The 25936-nt window shown below is 41.1% G+C and overlaps 2 protein-coding genes and 1 long non-coding RNA gene across 5 annotated transcripts in view; 2 read left to right on the forward strand and 1 right to left on the reverse strand.

Moving 5' to 3' along the window:
- The window catches only part of ELF5 (E74 like ETS transcription factor 5), a 34979-nt gene extending 26443 nt beyond the window's left edge, over window positions 1-8536 (forward strand). The window contains 3 exon segments of one of the 2 annotated variants that reach the window (NM_001194687.2): window positions 4830-4898; window positions 6352-6547; window positions 7006-8534. In NM_001194687.2, coding sequence (NP_001181616.1) covers window positions 4830-4898; window positions 6352-6547; window positions 7006-7102 — 362 coding nt within the window. In that variant the 3' untranslated portion in view covers window positions 7103-8534. 2 annotated transcript variants of the gene reach the window in all.
- LOC144334270 (uncharacterized) overlaps window positions 1-25936 on the forward strand; it is a 415541-nt gene that overhangs the window by 349996 nt on the left and 39609 nt on the right. The gene's annotated exons all lie outside the window — the stretch shown is intronic.
- CAT (catalase) overlaps window positions 15269-25936 on the reverse strand; it is a 35821-nt gene continuing 25153 nt past the window's right edge. Inside the window, exons 10-13 of the mRNA XM_001115625.5 lie at window positions 24696-24826; window positions 18960-19067; window positions 16286-16369; window positions 15269-15958 (exon numbers count right to left, since the gene is read on the reverse strand). Of these exons, the coding sequence (XP_001115625.2) occupies window positions 15893-15958; window positions 16286-16369; window positions 18960-19067; window positions 24696-24826 (389 nt within the window). The 3' untranslated portion in view covers window positions 15269-15892. The remainder of the gene's footprint in view (window positions 15959-16285; window positions 16370-18959; window positions 19068-24695; window positions 24827-25936) is intronic.

The following is a 25936-nucleotide window of genomic DNA, read 5'->3' on the forward strand; positions in this document are numbered from 1 at the left end:
ATCACATTATGTTTTAAGATCTCTTAGGCTGCTATTGTCTGGGTCGGAAAGCAGTCTAGCCAGGAGGCTCCTGCCCGGAGGAGTGAGGATGATGGTAGCCCAGACCCAGCGATGGGAAAGAGGTGGGGAGAAGTTTCTCCATTCGCATCTGAGGAAACTGGAGGTGTAATAACTTGCAAGTAAGTGCAGGGCTGAGATTTCAACACATTTCCTCAAAGTCTGTGCTTTTTACATTGTGCTATGCACACTCACACATGCACGCACACACACACACACGCACATATGCACACATGTTCCCAGACCCTTCTGTTCACTCTGCTGCCCACTCAGTTGAGGTCCAAGGCCCAGGAACTCCTCAAGGTCTGGGCCCAGCTTGACAATAGTTCAAACAACAGGACTATTTTTAACTTAGTGCCCACTGAAGGTGCCCGGACACACAAGCTACAAAACTGTCAGAGCTGGCCAAAGCAAAACAACCCCTTCCCTCTCTGCTTGGTCTCTTCTCTCCACCTGCCCCACTCCCCACCCACCTCCACTGCAGAAATGCCAGTAGAGGGTATGCTGGGCCCAGGAACCAAGCCTACAGTCCTGGGTTCGCTGCCAGGCACCTCCCTGCTCCTGAGCCTCAGAGCTTCTCTGCACCAGCCTGGCATGGGGTGTGGGCTCCATGGCTGGACTGCAAATGTCATGGGGATATGATAAACTTGTTTTGGAAACCCTGCAACTCAGGCCCCCACCCCAGCTTCTGGAGTGCTTGCAATCAACAATTGAGGATATATCCTTTGGCCACATTTTAAAAGTGTCCAGGCTCAAGGCCAACCAAGCCTCTCCAAATCCCACAGACTGCAGAGAGCCTGGGCCATGTCTCCCCTCAATCCCCACCAGCTGCAGGGACATAGTCAAGGTGACGAAAGTTGTGAGCCAGGGAGAGGTGCACCCTGAAACACAACTGGCATTTACAGAGAAATATAATGGGTCCATGGTGGTGCTACAGATCCACCACCCAGTGCTGGTGGAGATTGATTTGGGAACCTGCCTCAATATTAACATGGCAGTAATGACTTCAGCCCTCTGCCCCTGCCCCTGCCACCACCAGCCAAGCGAGGCCTTGACTAGTCAACCAACGAGTACCTTCAAAGCCATCACTGCAGAACTAGGAACAGAGAGAACAGGGCTATCTCGGCAAGACCCACAGAAGAAACTCCCACCAGCCTCATAAACTCCTCTCATGCTGACCTGTACTGTGTTCCTCCTACCAAGCCAGATCCCCTTCCTCCAAAACACGGGGGAAATCATCAAAATCAAAAGGGCAATGTTTTTCCTCCCACCTCTTGCCATTTTGGCATTTCAACGAAAGCTCGTTGTCTATTCACACTTAATAATTCACCTTTGTTTATGACTCCATTTGTTTTCTCTTTTCCTAAAAGATTAAATCAAAACAACAGATCGATCTGGGGATAGTAATAGACACATCTCAAAAGGGTGGGGAAGGTTAAGTGAGCATCTGACAATAGCAAATGCTTAACAAATCTTAGCTAATAATGGTTCATTAAATGTCTATTGAACACCTGCTGTGAAAGACATGATAAAGTAGTAGTTATGAACATTAGCTTTGGAACGAGAACTCTCTGGTTCCACCATCTGGATAAAATTCTTAAGCTCTCTGGGCTTCCAATTCCTCCTCAATAAAATGAAAATCATGGTAGTATCACACAGGGTTGTTATAAGGATGAAATGAGATACTCTATGTGAAGCCTTTAACAAGCACTTGGCATTTAATAAGTGCTCCATAAGTATCAGCTAATAGTGGAGGAGAAAAAGAGATGAATCTTTCCAGTAAGGTGGGCCCAGTGTTGTGACACCAAGGAACACACAGGTGCTCTCTATAAGGCTCCTAAGGGGTCTAACCCAGAGGGTCAGTTCAGAGAAGCCTTCCTGAAGAGGTCTTGTGAGAAGTCCGCTGTGTAGAAGTGGAGAGTGGGGAGTCTGTGCAAAGGTCCTGAAGCAGGAGGAAGCCACGCCCCCAATGGAACCATTTGACCCAAGGGAAGGGAAAAAGTTGGGAAGCAGAAAGAGATAAGGCCGGAGATCTAGGTGGGGGTCAGTCTGTGAAAGGCCTACTTACTGTGCAGCCTTCATCCTGGAAGAAATGGGGAGCCACTGCAGGAAGTTCAGCTGCCGAGCAGGCATGACCCAGTGGCACTGAGAGAAGTCACCCTAAGCAGCAGTGTGGGGCACAGGATGTCATTCCTGCCCTTCCTTCATTCAGCAGTGGCAATGTACATACTAGATGATGCAGCAGGGATAGTTGTACAGTATAATGTAGCATAGCATAGCATAGCGTAGCATAGCATAGCATAGCATAGCATAGCATAGTATAGTATAGTATAGTATAGTGTAACACAGTACAGTATAGTTGGTATAGTGTAGCACAGTACAGTATAGTTAGTATACTACAGTACAGTGCAGTATAGTTAGTATAGTACAGTATAGCATAGTACAGTCTAGTTTGTATAGTACAGTATGTAGAGTAGAATGTAATATATGGTACAGCATAGTATAGTATGTACAGTATAGTTAGTACAGTACAGTATGGTATGATTGGTATAGTATGCTGCAGTATAATACAATATATTATAGTTGGTACAGTACAGTATAGTTAGTATAATACAGTACAGTATAGTATAGCACAGTACAGTATAGTTAGTATAGTATAGTGCAGTATAGTTAGTACAGTAGAGTATAGCATAGTTAGTACAGTCTAGTTTGTATAGTACAGTATGTATAGTAGAATGTAATATATGGTACAGTATAGTTAGCATAGTACAGTATAATGTAGTCAGTACAGTACAGTGTAGTACAGTATGTACAGTAGAATGTAATATATGGTGCAGTATAGTTAGTATAGTACAGCATAGTATAGTTAGTACAGTACAGTATGGTATGATTAGTATAGTATGCTGCAGTATAATACAATATAGTACACTTGGTACAGTACAGTATAGTTAATATAATACAGAAGAGTATAGTATAGCATAGTACAGTATAGTTAGTATATTATACTATAGTATAATATAATATAGTATAGTTAGTACAGTACAGTTAGTATAGTATAGTACAGTATAGTACAGTATACTGTGGTGTAGTAAATATAATATAGTGTCATGCAATATAGTATAGTTGGTACAGTACAGTACAGTTGGTATAGTACAGTATAGGATAGTGTAGTTAGTACAGTACAGTAATAGTATAGTTCGTATAGTGCAGTACAGTACAGTGCAGTATGATATAGTAAGTTGGCATGGTATACTACAGTATAGTCAGTATAGCTGGTCTGGTATAGTACAGTATAATGTAGTTAGTGTAGTATAGCATAGTACAGTATAGCATAGTTAATATAGTGTGGTACAGTACAGTATAGTTGCTATAGTATGGTACAGTATAGTTAGCACAGTATGGTGTGGCATAGAACAGTATAGTTAGTATAGTACAGTATGGTGTGGCATAGAACAGTATAGTTAGTATAGTACAGTATGGTGTGGCATAGAACAGTATAGTTAGTATAGTACAGTATGGTGTGGCATAGAACAGTATAGTTAGTATAGTACAGTATGATGTGGTATATAGTACAGTATAGTTAGTATAGTACAGTATAGTGTGTTATAGAACAGTATAGTTAGTATAGTACAGTATGATGTGGTATATAGTACAGTATAGTTAGTATAGTACAGTATAGTGTGGTATAGAACAGTATAGTTAGTATAGTACAGTATAGTGTGATATAGAACAGTATAGTTAGTATAATACAGTATGATGTGGTATAGAACAGTATACTCAGTATAGTATGGTGCAGTACAGTTACTATAGAATAGCACAGTGGCTGCTCAGTGATACTGAGCACCTACTATATGCCCAGCAGTGTGCTAGATACTGCACGGTTACGTCTGGAAACACAAATCCCTGCCCCCTCGTGTACACAGACCGTGAGCTTCATGAATAAATACACCATAGAATATGCTTGAATATTCCATGTAAAATGCGGAGCAGTGGGGAGAATGTGCAGACCCAACTTGACGGTCAGAGGAGGCCTCACTGGAAGGTGATTTTGAACCAGGATTGAGATGAGGGCGTGCACAAGCATCCAAGGGAAGAGCGTGCTGGACAAGTGGAAGAGCGACTGCGAAGCCACTGATATGGAATGTGCCTGCACATTTCCGGAGAGCCTGAAGCCAGGGTGGCTGGGGCAAAGCAAGCAGGGGACTAAGAGAAGCGGTGGAGACTGAGTGTGAGCTGGAGGGGCAGATCTGGTGCCACCATTTTAAAAACTCATATACTACTCTGGGACAATGCTTGTCCAGGTGTCTCAGGTTGTGACTGACAACCTGAGTTATCATTTAAGTCAGCACGGAGTTAACGTTTTGCTTTCTACCCTTCATGAGCTCTAGTCTCTTTGCTTCTACTTGTGTCTCTTCCAGTCTGTTCTCCACACGGGAGCAAGAGAGATCTTCTTAAATTGAGGATCTTTGCTCTACACTTTGATATAAATTCCCAAGTCCTTACCATGGTCTCCTAGGAAGGCCCTGCATGGGCCTCGATCAAAATCAGATTTATTTATTCTCATCAGGGTGGGTGAGATTGAATACAAGTGCTCCTCAAAGCCACATCTTAAAGCATCTTGACATCTGCCACCTACTAATCCCCCCAAAGTGCCTAATGTAGTGTCTTCTACTACAAAGGCATTCAATTAGTGTTTGCTCATTTGGGTATGACTTGAGGTCTGAATATGGCCTCTGTATCCCTTTCCACTGCTCTAAATTATTCTATTTCAGATGCTGATTCCAACTGCTTGAAAACAAGTGGCATCAAAAGTCAAGACGGTCACAGTCATAGTAGAACAAGTAAGTGAAGGATGCCGGTTTTCATTTCTAATTTCTTAAAACCATTCCTAAGACAAAGTCATCTACTTTAATAAGCTTTGAAACTAAACATTTGAGTTGGACCAGTTACTCCCCAAGGAAGGTAGTAAAGAAATCAATGATTGCTTTTATATGTATTATCGAAGTCAGATTGATTTCTTCTCATAAGAGTGGGTGAGATTGAGCATCTGACAATAGCAAATGGCAAACAAATCATAGCTAATAATTATCCATTAAATGTCTATTGAACACCTACTATGAAAGACATGATCATAGTTGTAAACATTAGCTTTGGAATGCAAACTCTCTGGGTTCAAGTTCTGGCTCCACCATCTGGAGCCAGGTCCAATCCTGGGTCCACTGTGGCTTCTTCTCAGAGGAGGATAACAAAGAAAACACTGGGAATTGGCAATCCTATTAGCTTCCCCAGCACTAAGGGATCTGCCCAGAGCAGTGTCAAGCTTGTACTTTCACAAACGTGTGTGAAGAAAACAATTGCTATATGCTGGATGTGATTCTAACCACTGGGTATGTATTAAATCATTAAATCCTCTAACCTATCCTAGGAGACAGGTACTCTTATTATCCCATTTTATAGATAAAGTAACTCTAAGAGTTTATGGTTATAAAGGTACGAAAAGGTGAATTCAGGACCCAGACCCAGGCAGTGGGACTCCAGAGCTGGTCTTAACCACCAATCATAGAATAAGAGAAAAACCAGCCTCTCATGAAAAATGAAATTTCAGGATCTGTCCACCCAGACAGTTGTGGCTATGGAATCAGTACAACCATGCTGCCTGTCAGAAAAACGAATGAAAAGATCATCTGATGGTCATTTCATTCATTCCACAAAAATTAAACTGTAGTTCCATAGAACATCTGAGTCATAGTGTTGCCAGTCAATGTAAATTGGGTGTCTCTGAATGTGTGTTTCACAGTTGCTTCGATGGGAGACACAGACATGTCACAGCTCAGTAAGTTTCCAGGTAAAGCAATCAGTCATAACAATGGGAAATATTCCCACAAAGCAGCAATTCTCATGAGCTAGTGAGAAATTGTACATCTCTTCTCTTAAAATTAAAAAAACAAGCTGGGCACGGTGGCTCACGCCTGTAATCCCAGCACTTTGGGAGGCTGAGGCGGGTACATCCCCTGAGGTCAGGAGTTCGAGGCCAGCCTGGTCAACATGGCGAAACCCCATCTCTACTAAAAATACAAAAAATTAGCCAGACGTGATGGTAGGTGCCTGTAATTCCAGCTACTTGGGAGGCTGAAGCAGGAGAATCACTTGAACCCAGGAAGTAGAGGTTGCAGTGAGCCGAGATCACGCCATTGCTTTCCAGCTTGGGTGACAGAGTGAGACTCTGTCTCAAAAAAATAATAATAATAAATTTAAAAAAAATTGTAAATAGCTAATGTTTTCCCCTTTTCAAAGGCCTCCAAAGTTCTCATCTATGGGAATTTGTACGAGACCTGCTTCTATCTCCTGAAGAAAACTGTGGCATTCTGGAATGGGAAGATAGGGAACAAGGAATTTTTCGGGTGGTTAAATCAGAAGCCCTGGCAAAGATGTGGGGACAAAGGAAGAAAAATGACAGAATGACATACGAAAAGTTGAGCAGAGCCCTGAGGTAAGTTAATAGCATAAAATACCATGAGCCTTCAAGAAGAGTTATATAAAATCGCTGGCTGTAGAAAATTACACTGTTTCACAGGTTTTTTACTTGATAATGGAAAGGTCATGAGACAAAACTTTGGTTGTTAGTTACAGGTAGGATTATGGTTTGTAACTTGACACGCCGTCCTTAGCATTCTTGGCAGTATTCCCCAGGGATCACTCTGAATCCAGGCCATCTCGCACACCCACACACACACAAAAAAACACACGTTTTGAACCGAGAATGGTGAGTTTCAGTCTTCAAGATGTCTGTGAAAGGTTTAAGTGTAAGTTGATAACAGGGCGTGAAAATACCAGGGTAACCAAAGACCAGCCTTGTCACCTGAGAGGAATGAGGAGGCAGTATTTGTGTTCTGTTGTTTTCCTAGGGTGCAAGCTCTCCCAGAATTTCTCTTCTGCTTGCTTTTTCAGATACTACTACAAAACAGGAATTCTGGAGCGGGTCGACCGAAGGTTAGTGTACAAATTTGGAAAAAATGCACACGGGTGGCAAGAAGATAAGCTATGATCTGCTCCAGGCATCAAGCTCATTTTATGGATTTCTGTCTTTTAAAACAATCAGATTGCAATAGACATTGGAAAGGCTTCATTTTCTTCTCTCTCTCTTCTTTTTAACCTGCAAACATGCTGATAAAATTTCTCCACATCTCAGCTTACATTTGGATTCACAGTTGTTGTCTATGGGGGGTGACAGCAGCGACTCTTAAGAAATCCTTTCTTCTCCGTAAGGGGATGAGGGGATGATCTTTTGTGGTGCCTTGATCAAACGTTGTTTTCCTAGAGTTGCGGAATGACAACAGCCCATGCCATTGGTGCTGATCAGAGAAAAACTATTCAATTCTGCCATTAGAGACACATCCGATACTCCCATCCCAAAGGTTCAAAAGTGTTCAAATAACTGTGGCAGCTCACCAAAGGTGGGGGAAAGCATGATTAGTTTGCAGGTTATGGTAGGAGACGGTGAGATATAAGACATACATACTTCAGATTTTAAATTATTAAAGTCAAAAATCCATAGAAAAGTATCCTTTTTTTTTTTTTTTTTTGAGACGGGTTCTCGCTATGTTGCCCAGGGCTGGTCTTGAACTCCTAGGCTCAAGCGATCCTCCCACCTCGGCCTCCCAAAGTACTGTGATTACACGTGTGAGCCACGGCACCTGGCAGAAAAGTATCTTAATTAGTGAAAGAGCTGAGCCATCGAACTGGGACATAATTGGATTTAGCATAAGTTCATAGTAAGTTTCTTAACCAGAGCATCTTTTTGACCACTCAGCAAAACTTCCACAGACATCTTTCTGGACTTAAACACTTAACATTAACCACATTATTAATTGTTGCTGAGTTTATTACCCCTTCTAACTGATGGCTGACATCTGATATGCAGAGTTAGTCAACAGACACTGGCATCAATTACCAAATCACTGCTGTTTCTATGATTCAAGCTGTCAACACAATAAAATCATAATTCATTGATTCTATCTCTGGTCCAGATGTTAAACATTTATAAAACCGGAAATGTCCTAACAACTCTGTAATGGTCAATTAAATTGCGAGTCTTTGTTTTGTCTTCCTACCTGATGTGTATTCAAATGCTGAAACACATACTCCCTTGACAAAAATAGTGACAGTGAATTTACACCAATAAATGTTCATGGGTTAAAGTCTGCACTGACATTTTCTCATCAATCACTGGAATGTAAGTTATTAGTGGCTTACAGCTAGGTGGACTGCCCCTAGGACTTCTATTTCACCAGAGCAGGAATCAATTGGTGAGGCACTGAACCGCTGTACAGGCTGAAGACCTCCGTACTTAAAGTTGAACTTCAAAGTAACCTGTTTTAAAAAATGTGAATTACTGTAAAATAATCTGTTTTTGGATTCATGTGTTTTCCAGGTGGATATAGTTTGTAAACAATGTGAATAAAGTATTTAACGTGTTCAACTGTCTATGTATCGTTCAATTCAGCATGGTAGGCTCAGCAAAACACTGACAACCTGTAAAACCTTTGGTGACTCTTCCATTTCCTAGCAGTTGTGGTTGGAGATTTATCTTTTATTTTTGGAGATGGGTTTTTGCTTGTTGCCCAAGCTGGCCTTGAACTCCTGGGCTCAGGTGATCCTCCCATCTCAACCTCCCAAGTACCTGGATTACTATGAACCTTTGCTACATCCACACCACACCCAGCAGGCTGGAGATTTTTTAAAAGCCCAAAAAGATGCAAGAAATATATGGGGTAATCTTACCCTCCACCTTTAATATCGTAAGACAGAGGTTCCCATCACAAAATGGAGTTCATTGGCGCGCATAGCCTACAGATGCGTTTTTGTTTGGTGCACACAGCATTGTCTGTTTTTTTGAGCTTTTCTTTTATTTCTTACTGTGACTTCATTGCCTTATTTAGAAATCGAAAGATTCACCTAAAAATCCAGATTTCTAGCTTCTCTTTTAAAATCATATCTGGCAACACTAGTTTCTCAGTCTCTTGCGGTGTTAATTTCCTGGAGCTAAATTGAAGTTGCACCTTTGCACAGAGGATTTGGTCACTTTCTACTGCCTTCTGGACATACAGGTTGTCAACTGTCATTCAGCTTTGTTCTTGCACTACTGATGGTTGTTGTTAAAGCATGCAGAATGCCTTTACATTTTGAATGTGGGACCCATGTCCTGGCCATCTGAAGAGGTAAGTACCATGTTAATGGACCAGTCAGGATGAAAGGAAAGACTGTCCAGGAGAAGAGAAATCAGCTAACGGGGCGGGGGGGAATGGGGAGTTTTCAGGCAAGAGCTTGGCAGTGACAATAAAGCAGAGCCAAGCAGCTCAGAGGCATGGCGGGGACTGGGGTGGGGCAAACAGGCAGAAGTGGGCAGGACTGCAGAGAAACACACTGGCTAGGAGATGTGGACGCTTTCCCTCCCACCCCCGGACACCAAGCAGTTCAGAGAACAAAAACATTCATCCTTGCTACTCAAGAAATTTTCATTTTAGGAAACCATTAAACTAGCATCCTCTTTGGATTAGCTTTCTAGAGCTGCCTGTGAAAAATGACCAAAATCGGTGGCTTAAAACAACAGAAATGTCTTCTCTCTCCGTTCTGGAGGCTACAAGTCTGAAATCAAGGAAGCCATAGGCTCTAAGAAAGAATCCTTCCAAAAAGAAAAAGAAAAGAAAAAAAGAAGAAAAAAGAATCCTTCCCCTTCTTCTTCCTGCTTCTGGTGACTCCACGCCATTTTGTGACTTGTGGCTGCAAAACTCCAATCTCTGCCTCGGTCTTCACATAACCTGCTCCTTCTTCTACCCTTTGGTCTCTTAGAAGGACACTTATTATTTGATTTAGGCCTCACCTAAGTAATCAGGATAACTTCCTCTTGATTTTTTTTTTGAGACAAAGTTTCGCTCTTGTCACCCAGGCTGGAGTGCAGTGGTGCAATCTTGGCTCACTGCATCCTCTGCCTCCCGGGTTCAAGCGATTCTCCTGCCTCAGCCTCCCAACTACCTGGAGCTCCAGGCACACACCACCATGCCCAGCTAATTTTTTGTATTTTTTAGTAGAGATGGGGTTTCACCATGTTGGCCAGGCAGATCTCGAACTCCTGACCTCAAGTGATTCACCTGCCCAGGCCTCCCAAAGTGCTGGGATTACAAGCATGAGCCACCACGCCCAGCCTCCTCTTGATCTGTAACTTATGACATTGCAAAAATCCTTTTTCCAAATGAGTCACACTCACAGGTTCCAGGGATTAGAACATGGATATATCTTTTGGGGGATCACTGTCCACTTCACCACACTCTTTAAAGTAAGAGTTTTACTTAAACATATAGCTCCATAATACAATTCATTGAAGGACAGAAAATACAAGGGACTGTCTAAAATGCTACACTTAGCCTAGCACTGTGGCACACACCTGTAATCCCAGAACTTTGGGAGGCAAAGACAGGCGGATCACTTGAGCTTAAGAGTTCGAGACCAGCCTGGCCAACATGACGAAACCCCATATCTACTAAAATTACAAAAATTGGCTGGGCATGGGGTGTGCACGTATAGTCCCAGCTACTAGGGAGGCTGAGGCGGGAGGATAGCTTGAGCCCAGGAGGTTGAGGCTGCAGTAAGCTGTGATTGCGCCACTGCACTCAAGTCTGAGTGACAGAGTGAGATGCTGTCTCAAATAAATTAATAAACACACTGCTACACTTTGAGCACACAATACCAAAGCAAAACAAAAAAAAAAAATTAAAGCAATAGATAATGCAAAATTCGCTTATCAAATAGTCAAATGAGGGAATAAGTACTTCCTTTGTTAAAAGGATCTGCAATAGAGCTTTCCATAGCAAACTTTCCATATATTAATATGTGATTGTTTACCTTTTTCAGAGGTTCAAAATTATACAGAGCTGGCCAGGTGCAGTGGCTCACACCTGTAATCCCAGTACTTTGAAAGGCCAAGGCGGGCAGATCACTTGAGGTCAGGAATTCGAGGTCAGCCTGGCCAACATGGGGAAACTCTGTCACTACTAAAAATACAAAAATTAGCTGGACATGGTGGGGTGTATCTGTAATCCCAGCTACTCGGGGCCTGAGAAACAAGAATCACTTGAACTCGATTCAAGCGATTACAGAGGCGGAGGTTGCAGTGAGCCAAGATCGTGCCACTGCACTCCAACCTGGGCAGGAAAGTGAGAATCCACCTCAAAAAAAAAAAAAAAAAAAAATTGTACAGAACTTTTTTAGTTGACTTCCACTAACTAACCCTTCACATCTTTAAAAGAGCTGATTTAAAAAAAAAAAAAAAAAAAAGTTAAGGCCTTCAGCTTGACTTACCAGAGAGTTTAAAGTAGAATCTGGCCCTTTGCGCTTTGGTAATGCCATCAACTAACAGGCAAAGAAGTGGCCCAAGTAGCTTGCTTGTGGCTTTCTCCCAGAAAAGTGAGCGCTAAGAAGTTCTTAAAACACTTCTTTAGCACAGATCACAAATCAGAGTGATGCCCTTTATCCAGGAAAGAAAAAATTAATGTGATTGGTTTTGTTTTTGTTTTTCGTGATTGAGTCTCACTCTGTTGCCCAGGCTGGCGTGCAGTGGCACACTCTTGGCTCGCTGCAACCTCCGCCTCCCAAGTTCAAGCAATTCTCCTACCTCAGTCTCCCAAGTAGCTGGGACTACAGGTGTGCACCACCACGTCTAGCTAATTTTTTGCATTTTTACTAAAGATGGGGTTTCAACATGTTTGTCATGCTGGTCTCAAACCCCTGACTTCAAATGATCTCCCCACCTCAGCCTCCCAAAGTGCTGGGCATACAGGCATGAACCACCATGCCTGGTCGAATTAATGTGTTTTTAAACCAAAATTCTGACAATTTAATATGAAACAAACTAGGCGATCCTTCACAGTGTTTCTAAAAGCCCAGACCGAGTCCTCCTTTTAGAAGAACAAGTCTCACAAGCAACATGAGGTCAGAGATGACCAGGTCCATGCACATTTGTGTCTTTCCACAACGTCTGACTTTCATTAAAGTAATCTCAATCACAAAAGCCAGGAGCGTCATGGAGTTCCCAAGGAGGCAGTTTGCCTCAGTGCTTCCCATTCACTCAGTAGTCAGAGCTGCAGGCACACAGGCTCAAGCCGCTCCACAAGTCAGTCAATACGGCAGACCATACATAATAGTATACTTAAAATGTAAATGTTATAAACATTCCACAACAAAGTAACATGTAACACAGAAAGAAGAAGGATAGGGAAAAAGGGTTAATGAATCAGTTCAGGGAGAGCGACTAAGGCAAAAAGAATCTCCTGGACTGGGCCAGGCAGTCCAAGAGCCTTCAGTGGCAGATGCCAGGTGATTATCACGATTAACAGCAAGATGGTGTTAGTTAAGATGGTCACTTAGAGCTGCACAAGTCCTGTTTCTTTTTATAGCCACAGTCCTCTGGTGAGGACTGATAGTGGAAAAGTGTGCTTGTTGATGTCCTCATCTGGTTGGATGCAGTCTTTATTTATTAAGCAAACATCTTGTCCCTGTTGGCAAAGTGCCCTGTGAAATATAAGATGGAGTATCTTTCTAAGATGGAGTTACTTATGTCAAGGGTGCTTGACACAACAAAAGAACAGATTTTTAAATATCAGGAGTCTAATATTTACATTTTTAGATAGTGGTGTGGCAGAGTATAGGTGAAAAACACCCTTTTTTTTGAGACGGAGTCTCGCTGTGTCACCCAGGCTGGAGTGCAGTGGCGCAATCTCAGCTCACTGCAACCTCCGCCTCCTGGGTTCAAGCAATTTTCCTGCCTCAGCCTCCAAGTGGCTGGGATTATAGGCACCCGCCACCATGCCCAGCTAATTTTTTTTGTATTTTTATTACAGATGGGGTTTCACCATAGTGGCCAGGCTGCTCTCGAACTCCTGACCTCATGATCCACCTGCCTCAGCCTCCCAAAGTGCTGGGATTACAGGTAGAAGCCACCACAGCCGGCCCGAAAAACACCTTTTAAGATGAGGATGCAAGAAATGAAAATGTTATATCCACACAAAAATATGTACATAAATGTTCATACCAGCACTATTCATAATAGCCAAAAAGTAGAAACAGCCCAAATGTCCATCAAATGATAAATGGATAAATAAAACATAGTAAATTCATACAGTAGAATATTATTTGGCAATTTAAAAAATGAAGCACTCATAGATGCTACAATGTGTAAGAATCTTGAAAATATTATGCTAAGTGAAAGAAGCCAGTCACAAAAGACCACATACTGTATGATTCCATTTAAGTGAAACGTGCAGAGCAGGCAAATCTTAGATTCATGATGGCCGAGGGCTGGGGGCAAGGTTAAGAAAGAAATGTAGAGTGGCTGCTAATTGGGGTGATGAAAATACTCTAAAATTGATTGTGGTGCTAGCTGCACAATTCTGTGAATATACAAAAAAATTTACTCGTACACTTTAAATGGGTGGTTTTTATGGTATGTGAATTATATCTCAATAAAGCTCTTATTTTAAAAAAGAGAAGAGAAAAGGAAGAAGAAAGAAAAGAAAAAAAGGAGGAGGATGAGGGCAAGAAGGACAAGAAGAAGAGAGAGGATGAGGAGGAAGAAGAATGAGGAGGAGGAGGAGAAAGGGAGGAGGAGAAAGGGAGGAGGAGAAGGAGTATGGGCATGGTGACGTGTGCCTGTAGTCCGAGTTACTCGGGAGGCTGAGGCCAGCCTGGGCAACATAATGATACGCCATCTCTAAAATAAATAAATAATGAAGAAGGCAGTGTGAATGACCAACTGTGTCAAACACTGCTGAGAGGCCATGTAAGACAAGGACTAAGAATGGACCACTAGATATTTTTTGTGTGGTAAAATATACACAAAACTTACCATTTAGCCATTTGTAGGTGTACAGTTCAGTAGCATTAAATACATTCACACTGTTGTGCAACCATCACCACCAACCATCTCCAGAAGTTCTCACCTTTCCAAATAAAAAGCACAGTGGCGCAATCTCGGCTCACTGCAACCACCGCCTCCCAGGTCCAAGCGATTCTCCCGCCTCAGCCTCACGAGTAGCTGGGATTACAGGTGCACGCCACCACACGCAGCTAATTTTTGTATTTTTAGTAGAAATGGGGTTTCACCACGTCGGCCAGGCTGATCTCAAACTCCTGACCTCAGGTGATCCACCTGCCTTGGCCTCCCAAAGTGCTGGGTTTACAGGCATGAGCTGCTGCACCCAACCCAATAAATTTATTTTTCTATGTCTACAAATATAACAGTCTCAAAGCATACTCAAATATAGGGGGAATTCAGGCAGGAGGGTTTGACAGAGGAGTAAAGAAATTTGAGCTAAAAGACCAAGAATGAGTTTGTATCTGTCTGTTAGTGGTCTAATGGTTTCCTAAAGCCCGTAACTTAGGAACTCCTGAAAGTACAAACTGGTTTGGTTTTTTGTTTTGTTTTTAGTTGTTGTTCTTGTTGTTGTTTTGAGACAAGGTCTCACTCTGTTGCCCAGGCTGGAGTGCAGTGGTGCAATCATGGCTCACTGCAGGCTCAACCTCCTGGGCTCAAGAGATCCTCCCGCCTCAGCCTCCCTAGTAGCTGGGACTACAGGCATGAGCTACCACACTCGGCTAATTTTTCTATTTTTTGTACAGACAGGGCTTTGCCATGTTGCCCAGGCTGGTCTCAAACTCCTGAGTTCAAGTGTTCCTTCTGTCTTGGCTTCCCAAAGTGCTGGGATTACAGGCATGAGCCACCACACCCGGCACAAACTGGTTTTGAATATGAATGGAATAAAGATTTTCAAGGAAAACAAATTTTCACTTAGTATTCAGAACTCATCTTTAAAGTCTTCCATGTGATTTTCAACCATGATAGGCAAATATGGGTTTTAAAAAGAAGGAAGAGGAAAGTAACTAGTGGTTCTGAGCCCATATTTTAAAAACTCAGTCATAGGTAAGTGAGCGAATGGACAAGAGATTTAAGTAATTTTCAAAGTTACGGCATTTGCTATTTTATCAGTGGCTCAGAAGGCTGTCCAAAGGCTATCGATTTAAACAAATAACATGGTGTCCTCGAGATACTGGCATTTCCATTTTTAAGGGTAAATATCTGAAAATGATGATGTTCAAATTAAGAGTCTGGTGGCAGTTTACAGTTATACATGGAGTCAAAAGAAATCAAATACCATCTCTATTCTTATATACGGATTATTTATTGTAAAAATGTAAGCAATTACAAATTGATTTGTTGTGAAATCAGTGCAAATTAACATTAATGTAATTTCAAGTGAAAAAAATGAATTTGATCAATTATAATCAGGAATAAACATTAAACCATGATGGTGCTCAAGTTATTTTCTGACAACACTGGTGTATTAAATGTGCTTTTCCTATGAGAACCTTAGAAAAATAAAAACTTCTGAGTGGATCATCTTTATCTTTCCTTTTTATATAATTATAGCCATATTTTAATATAATAGGCCATGAGGTGATATGTAAACATACATAATTTCAAAAAATTTTATCAAATAAAATCATATTTCTAGCTAGAAACTTTCCTTCTAATCATTTTAAATGAATAATCCAACCAACTATCAAAACAAAATTTTTTTTAAATGACTGTTAAATCCTAACCTTCATTTTCCCCTGGGGAAAGAGCATTAAAATTGTTACACGATCGGCTATGGAAAGCGGGATTCTCTATTTTGAAGCCACTAGCTTGCATTTGCGCATCTAGCACCGGAGAATCTTCATCCAGTGATGAGCGGGTTACACAGGTGAACGCTAAACTTCGCTGCACAGGCGCAGGGCCCCGGCCTCACAGATTTGCCTTCTCCCTTGCAGCCAAGTGAGACTCAGACTGCACAAAGGTGTGAATCGCATTCTGTTTTAAGAGAACAAGATGGGCAGGTTAATCACGTCATATGAAGCAACGTGATATTTACTTAGTTTTAATATGTATGCAAATGAAAATAATAATTCAGAATTCATTCACTTTAACTGTCTTAAATTGCCCAGGGCTAAAATGAAGAGTATGTGTTTTGCTGGTGACTTCTTTCATCTCTCAAATGAATTTCTGCACAGCTGCTTAAGAAATCTAACAGTGGCAGGTAATGGCCCCTGCAGACTGTAATGCTGAGTGGTAACTAAGCCGCGCCTACTCCAACCTAGCACACATGGCCTCTGCGTGGCCAGGCTGCTCCCAGCTTACCTTAGGCTTCTCAGCATTGTACTTGTCCAGAAGAGTCTGGATGCGGGACCCGTATTCAGGGTGGACCTCAGTGAAGTTCTTGACCTAAGGCCAAAAGAAAATAAATGCAAGCATTACTCTAACTCCCTACTATATCACTCCCCAGTGACTGTGGTTTCCCAGTGTTTACTCTACAGGGGAGGAAAGATGTTTCAGCAGGAGGCAGTACTACAGGTGTTTAACAATGCCAGCCTCAGAGTTAAGACGCAGGTCCAGTGAACGCTCTGACATATACTGGCTGAGCAACCTCGGACAGGTCACTTAACTTATCTGAGCTTATGTCCCTCTGCCGAAATGCGCAAGAAAATGACACCTAACTAGTATAATTTAAAAAATACTATTTGGTCTTTGTCCCCCATTCCCGACACAGATCTAAAACCCTTCGAATTTACTGTCTTTTATATACTACTAAGATGATCCATGGGGGCCTAGATAGCTTCCTGATGGAGGCTGGCACCAGGAAGAACAAGCATGCGATCTGAAGGTTAGAACTTCCAGCCCCACCCCCAAACCTCCAGGGAGGCGAGAGGGGCTGGAGATTGTGTTCAATCACCCATAGCCAATAATTTCATCAATCATGCCTATGTCATAAAACCTCCAGAAAAACCTGCAACTGGCAAGGTCAGCGAGCGTCTGGATTGGTGCACACTCCAGGAGCTGGAAGGGCGGTCCACCCAGGGAGGCAGAGAAGCTCTGAGGCCTTCCCCCGTGCCCCCTTCCATTTGGCTATATTCTTTAAAATAAATCGGTAATCATAAGTAAATCATTTTCCCGAGTTTTATGAGTCTTTCCAGCAAATTATCAAACCTGAGGAAAGTGCGTGCGAACCCCTAATTTGCAGTCAGAATCTGCAGAAGTGTGTATAGCCAGGGTACCTCATTTGTCATCTAAAGTGGCAACTGACCCCTAAATCTCTGGGTTCTGACTCTAGCTCCAGGAGTTACTGTTAGAATTGAATTGAGTTATAGGACACACAGTTGCTATCAAAGAATTAGAGAATTGCTTATTGTTGGAGAAAAATGCGCATACAACCTAGGCCAGGCGCAGTGGCTCACACCTGTAATCCCAGCACTTTGGGAGGCCGAGGTGGGCGGATCACCTGAGGTCAGGAGTTCAAGACCAGTCTGGCTAACATGGCAAAACCCCATCTCTACTAAAAACACAAAAATTAGTCGGGCACGGTGGGGCATGCCTGTAGTCCAAGCTACTGGGGAGGCTGAGGCAGGAAAATCTCTTGAACCCAGGAGGCAGAGGTTGCAGTGAGCTGAGATCATGCCACTGCACTCCAGCCTGGGTGACAGAACAAGACTTCATCTTAAAAAAAAAAAAAAACAAAAAACCCACACAACCTACCTCACAGGATGCTGTGAGAAAAATGCCGAGAGGTGAGCTGCATTTACTGCATGGAAACAGCTGACCTCAGAGTAAGCGCTTAACAAGTTACAGCGATTTATATTGAGAAACGGGCCCAGACACAGCCTAAAGTTAATGTGAAGGATACAAGAACACTGGTACATGGCAGCGCCATTCCACATACTTCAGGCAGGAATTCCCCAGCAGACAGCAAGAGGAGGCATGGCACTGGGAACCCATAAAAGCCTTACAGTTTCAGCATATGTGAAAGCAGAATGCCAATGGTTCCAGCTCAGTTCTGCTACTTGCAAGCTGTCTTATCCATTCTCTCCAGTAAAAGAAGATAAATCCCACCCTGCCTACTGCACAGAGAGCCCGTCAGGCTCTCTGCTGATACTTGAACCCAGGCCCTTGGACACAGCCCAGACAGCTGCTAGCCCAGCTGCCCCTAGGAACAGAGAAGAAGCAACTAGGGGCCAAGGAAAAAGGGGGATTTCTAGATTTGCAAAAAGCTTAGCTCTGGGACAGGCCAGGAAACCAGAAGTGAGAGGGCTTCATGCAGCTCGATGAGCGACCATCAGAAATACCCCAGCACCTTAGCACGAAAGTCCAGCCTGCCTTTTGGAAGCACTGCAGTTCTTATTCCAGAAATCATGCAAATTTCTAGTTTGCATCTGAAGGAGGATCGAGGTATCATGACATTAAGCCTTTAGGCAGGTTTCAAACCATAAAAATGCAAAAAAGAAAGACAGACAGACAGATTGACTGATTGACTGATTGACTGATTTTAGAGACAGGGTCTCCCTGTGTTGTCCAGGCTGGCCCTGTACTCCTGGGCTCAAGCGATCCTCCCACCTCAAGCTCCCAAGTAGTTAGGACTACAGGTACACGCCATCACACCAGCTGATATATTTATTATCATCCAAAGTTTAAGTAGAATTGCAGCAGGACTCAAATTTTGATATTGGACATTTACTATCTTGCACAGAACTTGGCTGCAGCCAAATTAAACAGCATAGGATAAAATTCACTCTGAACACAACTAAATTAGTACACATTGGACAAACAGCAAAGGACCAATGGATATGCCAGACCAGATAAAACACGGAAAGAAAATAATCAGAAGTTGGTTGGGGATTACTAGTATTTTTTTTTTTTTTTTTTTTTAAGTCCTCCTAGGTCAAGTACAATAGAAATGGCACTTTCTTTTTAGGGTTCTCCCACACAGCTGCACTGTCTTCCCGTGCCAGCAGAGGGCACCCTTCAGCTTACAAAGACTCACCGCTTTCTTTTGGATGAAAATTTGTGCATCTTTCAGGTGGCCTGCAATGTTCTCACACAGACGTTTCCTCTGTTCCTCATTCAGCACGTTCACATAGAATGCCCGCACCTGCTCAGGGAAAAGAGCAAGTGCAGAGACTCGAATCACCAGTTTATCACCAACAAAGTTCACCTACTACAACACTTATGAAATCAATGATAAAAAAAGTTAGAATTTAAGAATAATTTTAAATTACTAACTAAAACTGTCATTTGGGTTGTGTTCATTTTTCGTTTTAAGCAAAATAAGTAAAATTCATTTATTAATAGCTCTTAACTGCTTTCTAATAATATCCTTTATAGTAACTGCTATAAATCTCTTATAAATAGATCTACAATTTAAAACCTCACCACATGCTTAATACTGACAAGTCTAAAATGTGCAAGCTGCCTTTGAATGTAAACTTAGCACAATACAACCTTTGTTCAATTCACCCAGAACCATGGAGGAAAATAAAAACTAATTTAGCTAGAGATATAATTTGATATATAGATATGTAATTATATATATAGAGAGATAATATATCTAAAAACTACTTCATTTATACATGTGCATCTATAGTTATTCAGAAGCCAATATTTCTTAGGCAAAACATATGAATAGTGATATTTTGCTAGATTATTGGGTTTGCCTCTAAAATAAATATCCATAAATTAAAATGAAAAATAGGAGCTTAGTATCAGGTATGTGAATCCAAGCAGCCTCTGCCCAATTCTGAAACACGTTGTAGCTATGATTTTATTCTTACATTTCATTCATTCATTCCACTCATTCAACAAATATTGAGTATCTATAATGTGCCAGACTCTGTTCTATGTGCTGTTCTATTAATGTTTATAAAGTCCAATAATATCCAATTATCCAAAGTATCACCTTCATAACATATTAAGAGATGCATCATTTCCCTAAGTCATCAAATATCAGGCTATAATAATGTTTTTAAATTTTTGAGTAAAGTTTAAACCTGCTACCGAAGTTAATCAGACATAACACAATCTAATCAAAGTACTATATCCTGGGGATTTTCTCAGGCCTATCTCCAATTCACTAATTCTCTCTTCAGCTGTATTTGACATATTTTGTGAAAACGTCAACTGGGTCACATTTGAGTTTCTATTTCAAACGTGAAGTATCTGTTGAGTTTTTATTTCATGGATAGTAATTTTTGTTTCTAGAAAATATTATTTGGTTCTTTTTCAAATTTACCTGTTTTTCTCCTCATATCCTATTGTCTTAATAATATTCCCTTTTTGCATCTCTTTAAATATGTATGTTTATTTTAAAGCCTCTTTCCAATGATCATGTCTATGATTCTTCCATCTATTATTGCATGTGTAATTTCTCATTAGATTTCCTTGTATGTATTATAATTTTTCACTATAACTCATCTTCAACAGGAGTTATCTTCTGCAGAAGTACCAAATGTATCCTAGTTGTAAAAGTGTCTTCCTGTGGTGATTTTCTCATCTCTGCAAAGACCTAACAGGGTTCACCGATTCACTTGTTTCTCAGTTAAGGTCTTTCATGGTTCCAACTGGAGTAAGAATGCAGGGACCTCATTTGAGCACAGCATAGGGGAAGGACTCCCAATTTCTTGGAGTGGACTGCTTCCATTCAGAGCCCACATGCTTCCAAGCTGCATCCTCAGTCTGATGGGTAGTTGAGGTGCCCTTTCCTGGTTCTCACCATTATGCCAAGAGCTGAGCTCTAGTTCTGTGAAAAACGTGAAGCCCGTGGCCTCAACTCCTAACCCCTTAGAGGCATAAAATCTTCATAAGGTACAAATCAGGTCTGGTTACCATTACACAATATATACTTTCAATGTTCATGCACTACTCTGATTCCTTTTTCATTTGTGGGACTTGGAAATTAAAACTTCCTTGTTTTTTTAGCCCAGCTACATTATTAAAAAAAAAAATTAATCTTTCTATGGGAAAACTGGGACAGTAAAAAATAAAACAAATAAAAAAACTTAATTTAGCATGTCTATATGTGAGAAGTAGAAGAAAGGCCTCCCGTGTCAGCTCAATTTGCCATCTTGAACCTCAATCTACACCTCAGTCTGTCACCTCAATCTACAATCTTGAACATCTTGAAGTGGAAGAATTTGTTCCTGCAATTCCAGTGGAATGCTACAGCCAGCTTGCTTATGACAGTAGAAACACAGCCATTATAAAGATTAAATTACATAAACTTATAATTAAGTATAGTACAAACAAAAGTAATACTCAAAACATCATTTCCTAATTAATAAATATTACCTATATTTTTGAAGTCATTTGTGTCTCCTGTATCACTATGGGGGAAATACTACATAACAGTGATATAGTACATCATTTTGCAATGCCACAGGTTTAGTGACATCACGTTAGTAGCCTGAAATCAGCCCTATGAAATATTTCCACCATGAAAATGGATAAACACTACAAACCAGGGCTTTCTCCCCAGGCAGCCAGCTGTTAAATATTTATCAACACACCACTGAATAAAATCCATTTAAAAAAAAAACCTTGCTGTCTCAGAGATTTAGTTAATCACTTTTACAACTAGGATACATTTGGTACTTTTGCAGAAAATAACTCCTGTTGAAGATGAGTCATAGTGAAAAATTATAATACATACAAGGAAACCCAATGAGAAATTACACATGCAATAATAGATGGAAGAATCATAGACATGATCATTGGAAAGAGGCTTTTAAATAAACATACATATTTAAAGAGATGCAAAAAAGGAGTATTATTAAAACAATAGGATATGAGGAGAAAAACAGGTAGATTTGAAAAAGAACCAAATAACATTTTTTGTTGTTGTTGTTTTAGTTTTGGTTTTTGTTGTTGTTGTTGTTTTGAGACACAGTTTTGTTCTTGTTGCCCAGGTTGGAGTGCAATGGCGCAGTCTCAGCTTGCTGCAACCTCTACCTCCCAAGTTCAAGTGAGTCTCCTGCCTCAGCCTCCCAAGTAGCTGGGATTACAGGCACCCGCCACCATGCCCAGCTAATTTTTTTGTATTTTTTGTAGAGATGGGGTTTCACCACGTTGGCCAGGCTGGTTTCAAACTCCTGACCTCAGGCGATCCACTTGCCTTGGCCTGCCAAAGTGCTGGGGTTACAGGTGTGAGCCACCATACCCAGCCTACAGGTTTAAGGATTAAACAAAAAAAAAAAAGTATGTGTACATATTCCGTCACCCAGGGTGGAATGCAGTAGAGCAATCATAGCTCACTACGGCCTCGAACTCCTCGGATGAAGTAGCCTTGATAATATCTATTGTTCTATCTTCCAATTCACTAATCTTCTCTTCAGCCATGTTAACCTCCTTTAAAAGCCATCTACTAAATTCTAATTTCAGTTGTTACATTTTCTAGTTATGTCCATTCAACTCTTTTTCTATAGCTTAAAGTTCTCTTACTAAATTCTTCATGCTGTCATCTATTTTCTTAAACCTATTAATTAGTCATTTTAAAACCTGTATCTGACAGTTCCATTATTTAAGCCTCCAGTAGGTTTGTTTGTACTGTCAGTTTGTAGGGGGTTTTCTCTCCCTCTTGATTTTCAGTCATAAGGTCTTAATGTGTTAGGTGCCTGGTCATTTATTGTTGAATGTTGAACATTTGCATATAAAAAGGTCTAGAATCATTTGAGGTTCTATTTTCCACCAAAGAAAATTTTGTTTGCTTCTGACAGATGGCGTACAGAGAGATCACCTTAATCCAATCTGAGACTGAGCAGAGGCAAAGTTGTGTTTCATGTTTTGTGAGAGCAAGTTTATTTCAAGTTTGCCCTTATTCCTAGGCATGGCCCTTCAGGGATTTCAACTGAAAGCCCTGAGTGTAACTAGAAGCTCTGCTTCTTTGCAGACCTTGAATTCCAATTTTTGTCCCTTCAGACTCATAAGACTGCTGTAAACACCACTCAGCTTCTGGACCAGTGCTTACAAATTAACAAATACCTCAAGAGGAAAGGAAACCAAATGTCAAATTTACTTCTCTGCACTTTTTTTTCTGCACTTCTTTTCTATCTTTGATCTTGATCCTTTAAATCTGTGTTGCTTTGTTAGCTCTCCAAAGCCTTCAAACAAATGCTTTATGTATTTTACCCACCTTTTCAATGTTCTCCATGAAATGGTAAGTATGATACAAGCTAGTCTGCCATAGACAGAGGCAAGCCCAAGTGAATCATTTTTAAGAGAATAAATCTGGACCTTCTTATGTATTTCCCATGTGATACATCGTCACAGAATTATGCTATGAATCTATAACAATAGTACTGTGATTACTTAAAAACCATACTATATCCTATATAGTGATAAGAAACTCTCTCAATAAATAAGGATGAGCACATAATAAATTTTCATGTGTAAGCAATAGCCTCATTAATTAAGTTTTGCAAGGGTTGTATCAGCTGGTTTAATACCTGTATTGACCTTACATAGGCAAAATTCTTTGAGAGGCAGGGAATGTACTGTAACATACTTGGTGTCATCTGCATCACCAAAAATAATGCAGTTACATAAAAGGTTTGCAGGAAATGTTTTAAGCTCATCTAAAAATGGTTTATATCCTACGATAATGTAATTTCTTTTTTATATATACATATATATGTATATACGTAAATGCTTTTCAAGCAAAGATATCCTCACAGTGAATTAATTCATGTATTTAAGTATCTTTTACTTGGAACCCACACTCACAAACTGAGAAACTAGAAATAGGTTCTAATCTAATTTAAATACTAAGTTTAACACTAACTGCTCAAACAGAGCTCTAGAATAACTATACTTTTAACTTTATTATTTTATTGTGTGTGATATAAGTTGCACTGGACACATTAAGGAGGCAGCTGCCCACCCACAGGCCCTTTCAAGTCTGAGGGCCTCCTTCATAGCATGTGCTGAAACAGCCCTTAGGGCAGCTATAAGCGACTGGAAAGAGGATGAGCACTTGACCTGGGGCAGTTAACTAGAGGCTGACCAAGGCCAATGGTGCAACCTGGGGTGAAAAGATTAGCCAAGTCAATAGGATTCCATCTCTCTAGAATCTGAGATATGTTGAGAGAAGGAGTAAAAGGTGGTCCAAAAAAAAAGAGTAATACGTGGAGAAAGATGTCTTAAAGGGAAAACCATCGTTGTGAAAAAGCCACAACAATGATAAAACAGAAGCTCTGACGCAGACAGGAGAAAACAGGAAGCTGTGGTAAAAATAATCAATTAGCACCGGCAAGCAGAAGCAGACAGATGGAGAATAAGCCACGTGAAGGGCGAGCTCTGCAGTGGAAACGCCCACACTCTTGTGGTCGAGGCTCCTGGAGCTATTTTGGATCTCTAGTTCTAGTCCTTGAACCCCTGGGCTGTCCTGCCCAGATTCTTAGATTTGTCTCCACATACGCTGTATATGCTCATTTCTTAAATTCCCACGAAATCACTGTTTCCCCGATGTCCCCCTCCCCATATCCCTTCAATAAAGTTTGAAGAAACTGAGACGGAGTCTCCATACCTTGAGGCAAAAGACCAGAGGAATAAAACCCTTCAACTCCAGCCAGTTAGGGGCCCAATTTACTATCACAGATGAGTCTTCCCTGAATTCAATTTAAGATACATCAGACAGTTTGGTCGTTGCGGGGGTGGGGGGTGCAGATTATGCAGGCATTGACAAGGAGAATTAGCAGGTGACTTCCATAGCAGACAAAGAAGTCATTACCTGAGTAACATTATCATCACTGGCAGTGTTGAATCTCCGCACTTCTCCAGAATATTGGGTGCTATGCTCCAGGACAGAAGGCTGTTGTTCTGGAGCACCAAAGCTGTTAGGGTAGTAATTTGGAGCACCACCTTCAAAAGAAAACCACCCAGATGCACTTAGGAACAAGAAAAGTCAAGTAAGTCTGCAAATAATCACTGTGATGAGAAATAAATTTAAGTGGTAATCAAATACACATGTACACATACACGGATATAAACACAACACACACATGTTATTTTTAATTTCCTGCATTTAGCTACAGGTAGTATGAAGATTCTAAGGGAACGCTGCCATCTGCTAAATGCTTGCACAGGCTGCCGCACTTTATGAATGAATCTCAAAGTCCCTTTTGACACTTCAAAGGGTCTCATCTATCAAGTCCTCTGAGGCTTACAGCACATGTAGAAGTTTATACACGTGTGCTTGATTTGGCCACCATACAGGGATGAGGTTCAAAGACACATTTCAAAATTGACTTGAAAAATTGTGTCATTTGGACTCGGGTTCAATTCAAACACTGCATCACAAAATTCTTGACGGAAATCTGAAAGTTCTGGTTCTGCTCCTTGAATCTACAGACACAAGCATGGGGCTCTGTGATGTGACCTGACTGCTGCAAGGTCACACAGAAGCCAGTGGTAGATGTGGGGTTGGAACTCTGGGTTCTTTGTCTCCTCCAGCCCAGCATATACAGTATTTCCATTACAGAACTCTACTTTGCTATTCCTTGAAGTGTTTTTAGGATTCTCAGGGTATCTCTCCTTTACTGACGATGATGACTTTGTTCCATTGTAGCTTCACTTTCACACCCTCCACAGATCAATAAAAAAAGAATTTTAAAAAAAATGTGGTAATTGTATATCAGCACTTACTTATCTGGACTTATAAGAAACAGTGACAAATACAATCAAAATATTTTCTTTGACTTTTGAAATAAATTATGAGGCTTTTTTTTCATTTTGGCATATTTATTTTCTCAACTATACTTTGCTTTGGCTGACATTAGCAGAAGCTTTCACTACCCGAGCACACACTGCCTAAACAGGAGTGGCCCAGAAACATATTAAGTGGTTTGAGCAAACCAATCTGGGATCGGAATTTTAGCCAGCTCACTGCCATAACAGATCATCCACAGTAGATAATCAAGAGATGCCTATGTATGACATTCATCAAGACGCCAAGTGTGTGTGTAGGGGAAG

This window comes from Macaca mulatta, chromosome 14 (genome assembly GCF_049350105.2).
Source record: "Macaca mulatta isolate MMU2019108-1 chromosome 14, T2T-MMU8v2.0, whole genome shotgun sequence".
Classification (NCBI taxonomy): Eukaryota; Metazoa; Chordata; class Mammalia; order Primates; family Cercopithecidae; genus Macaca; species Macaca mulatta.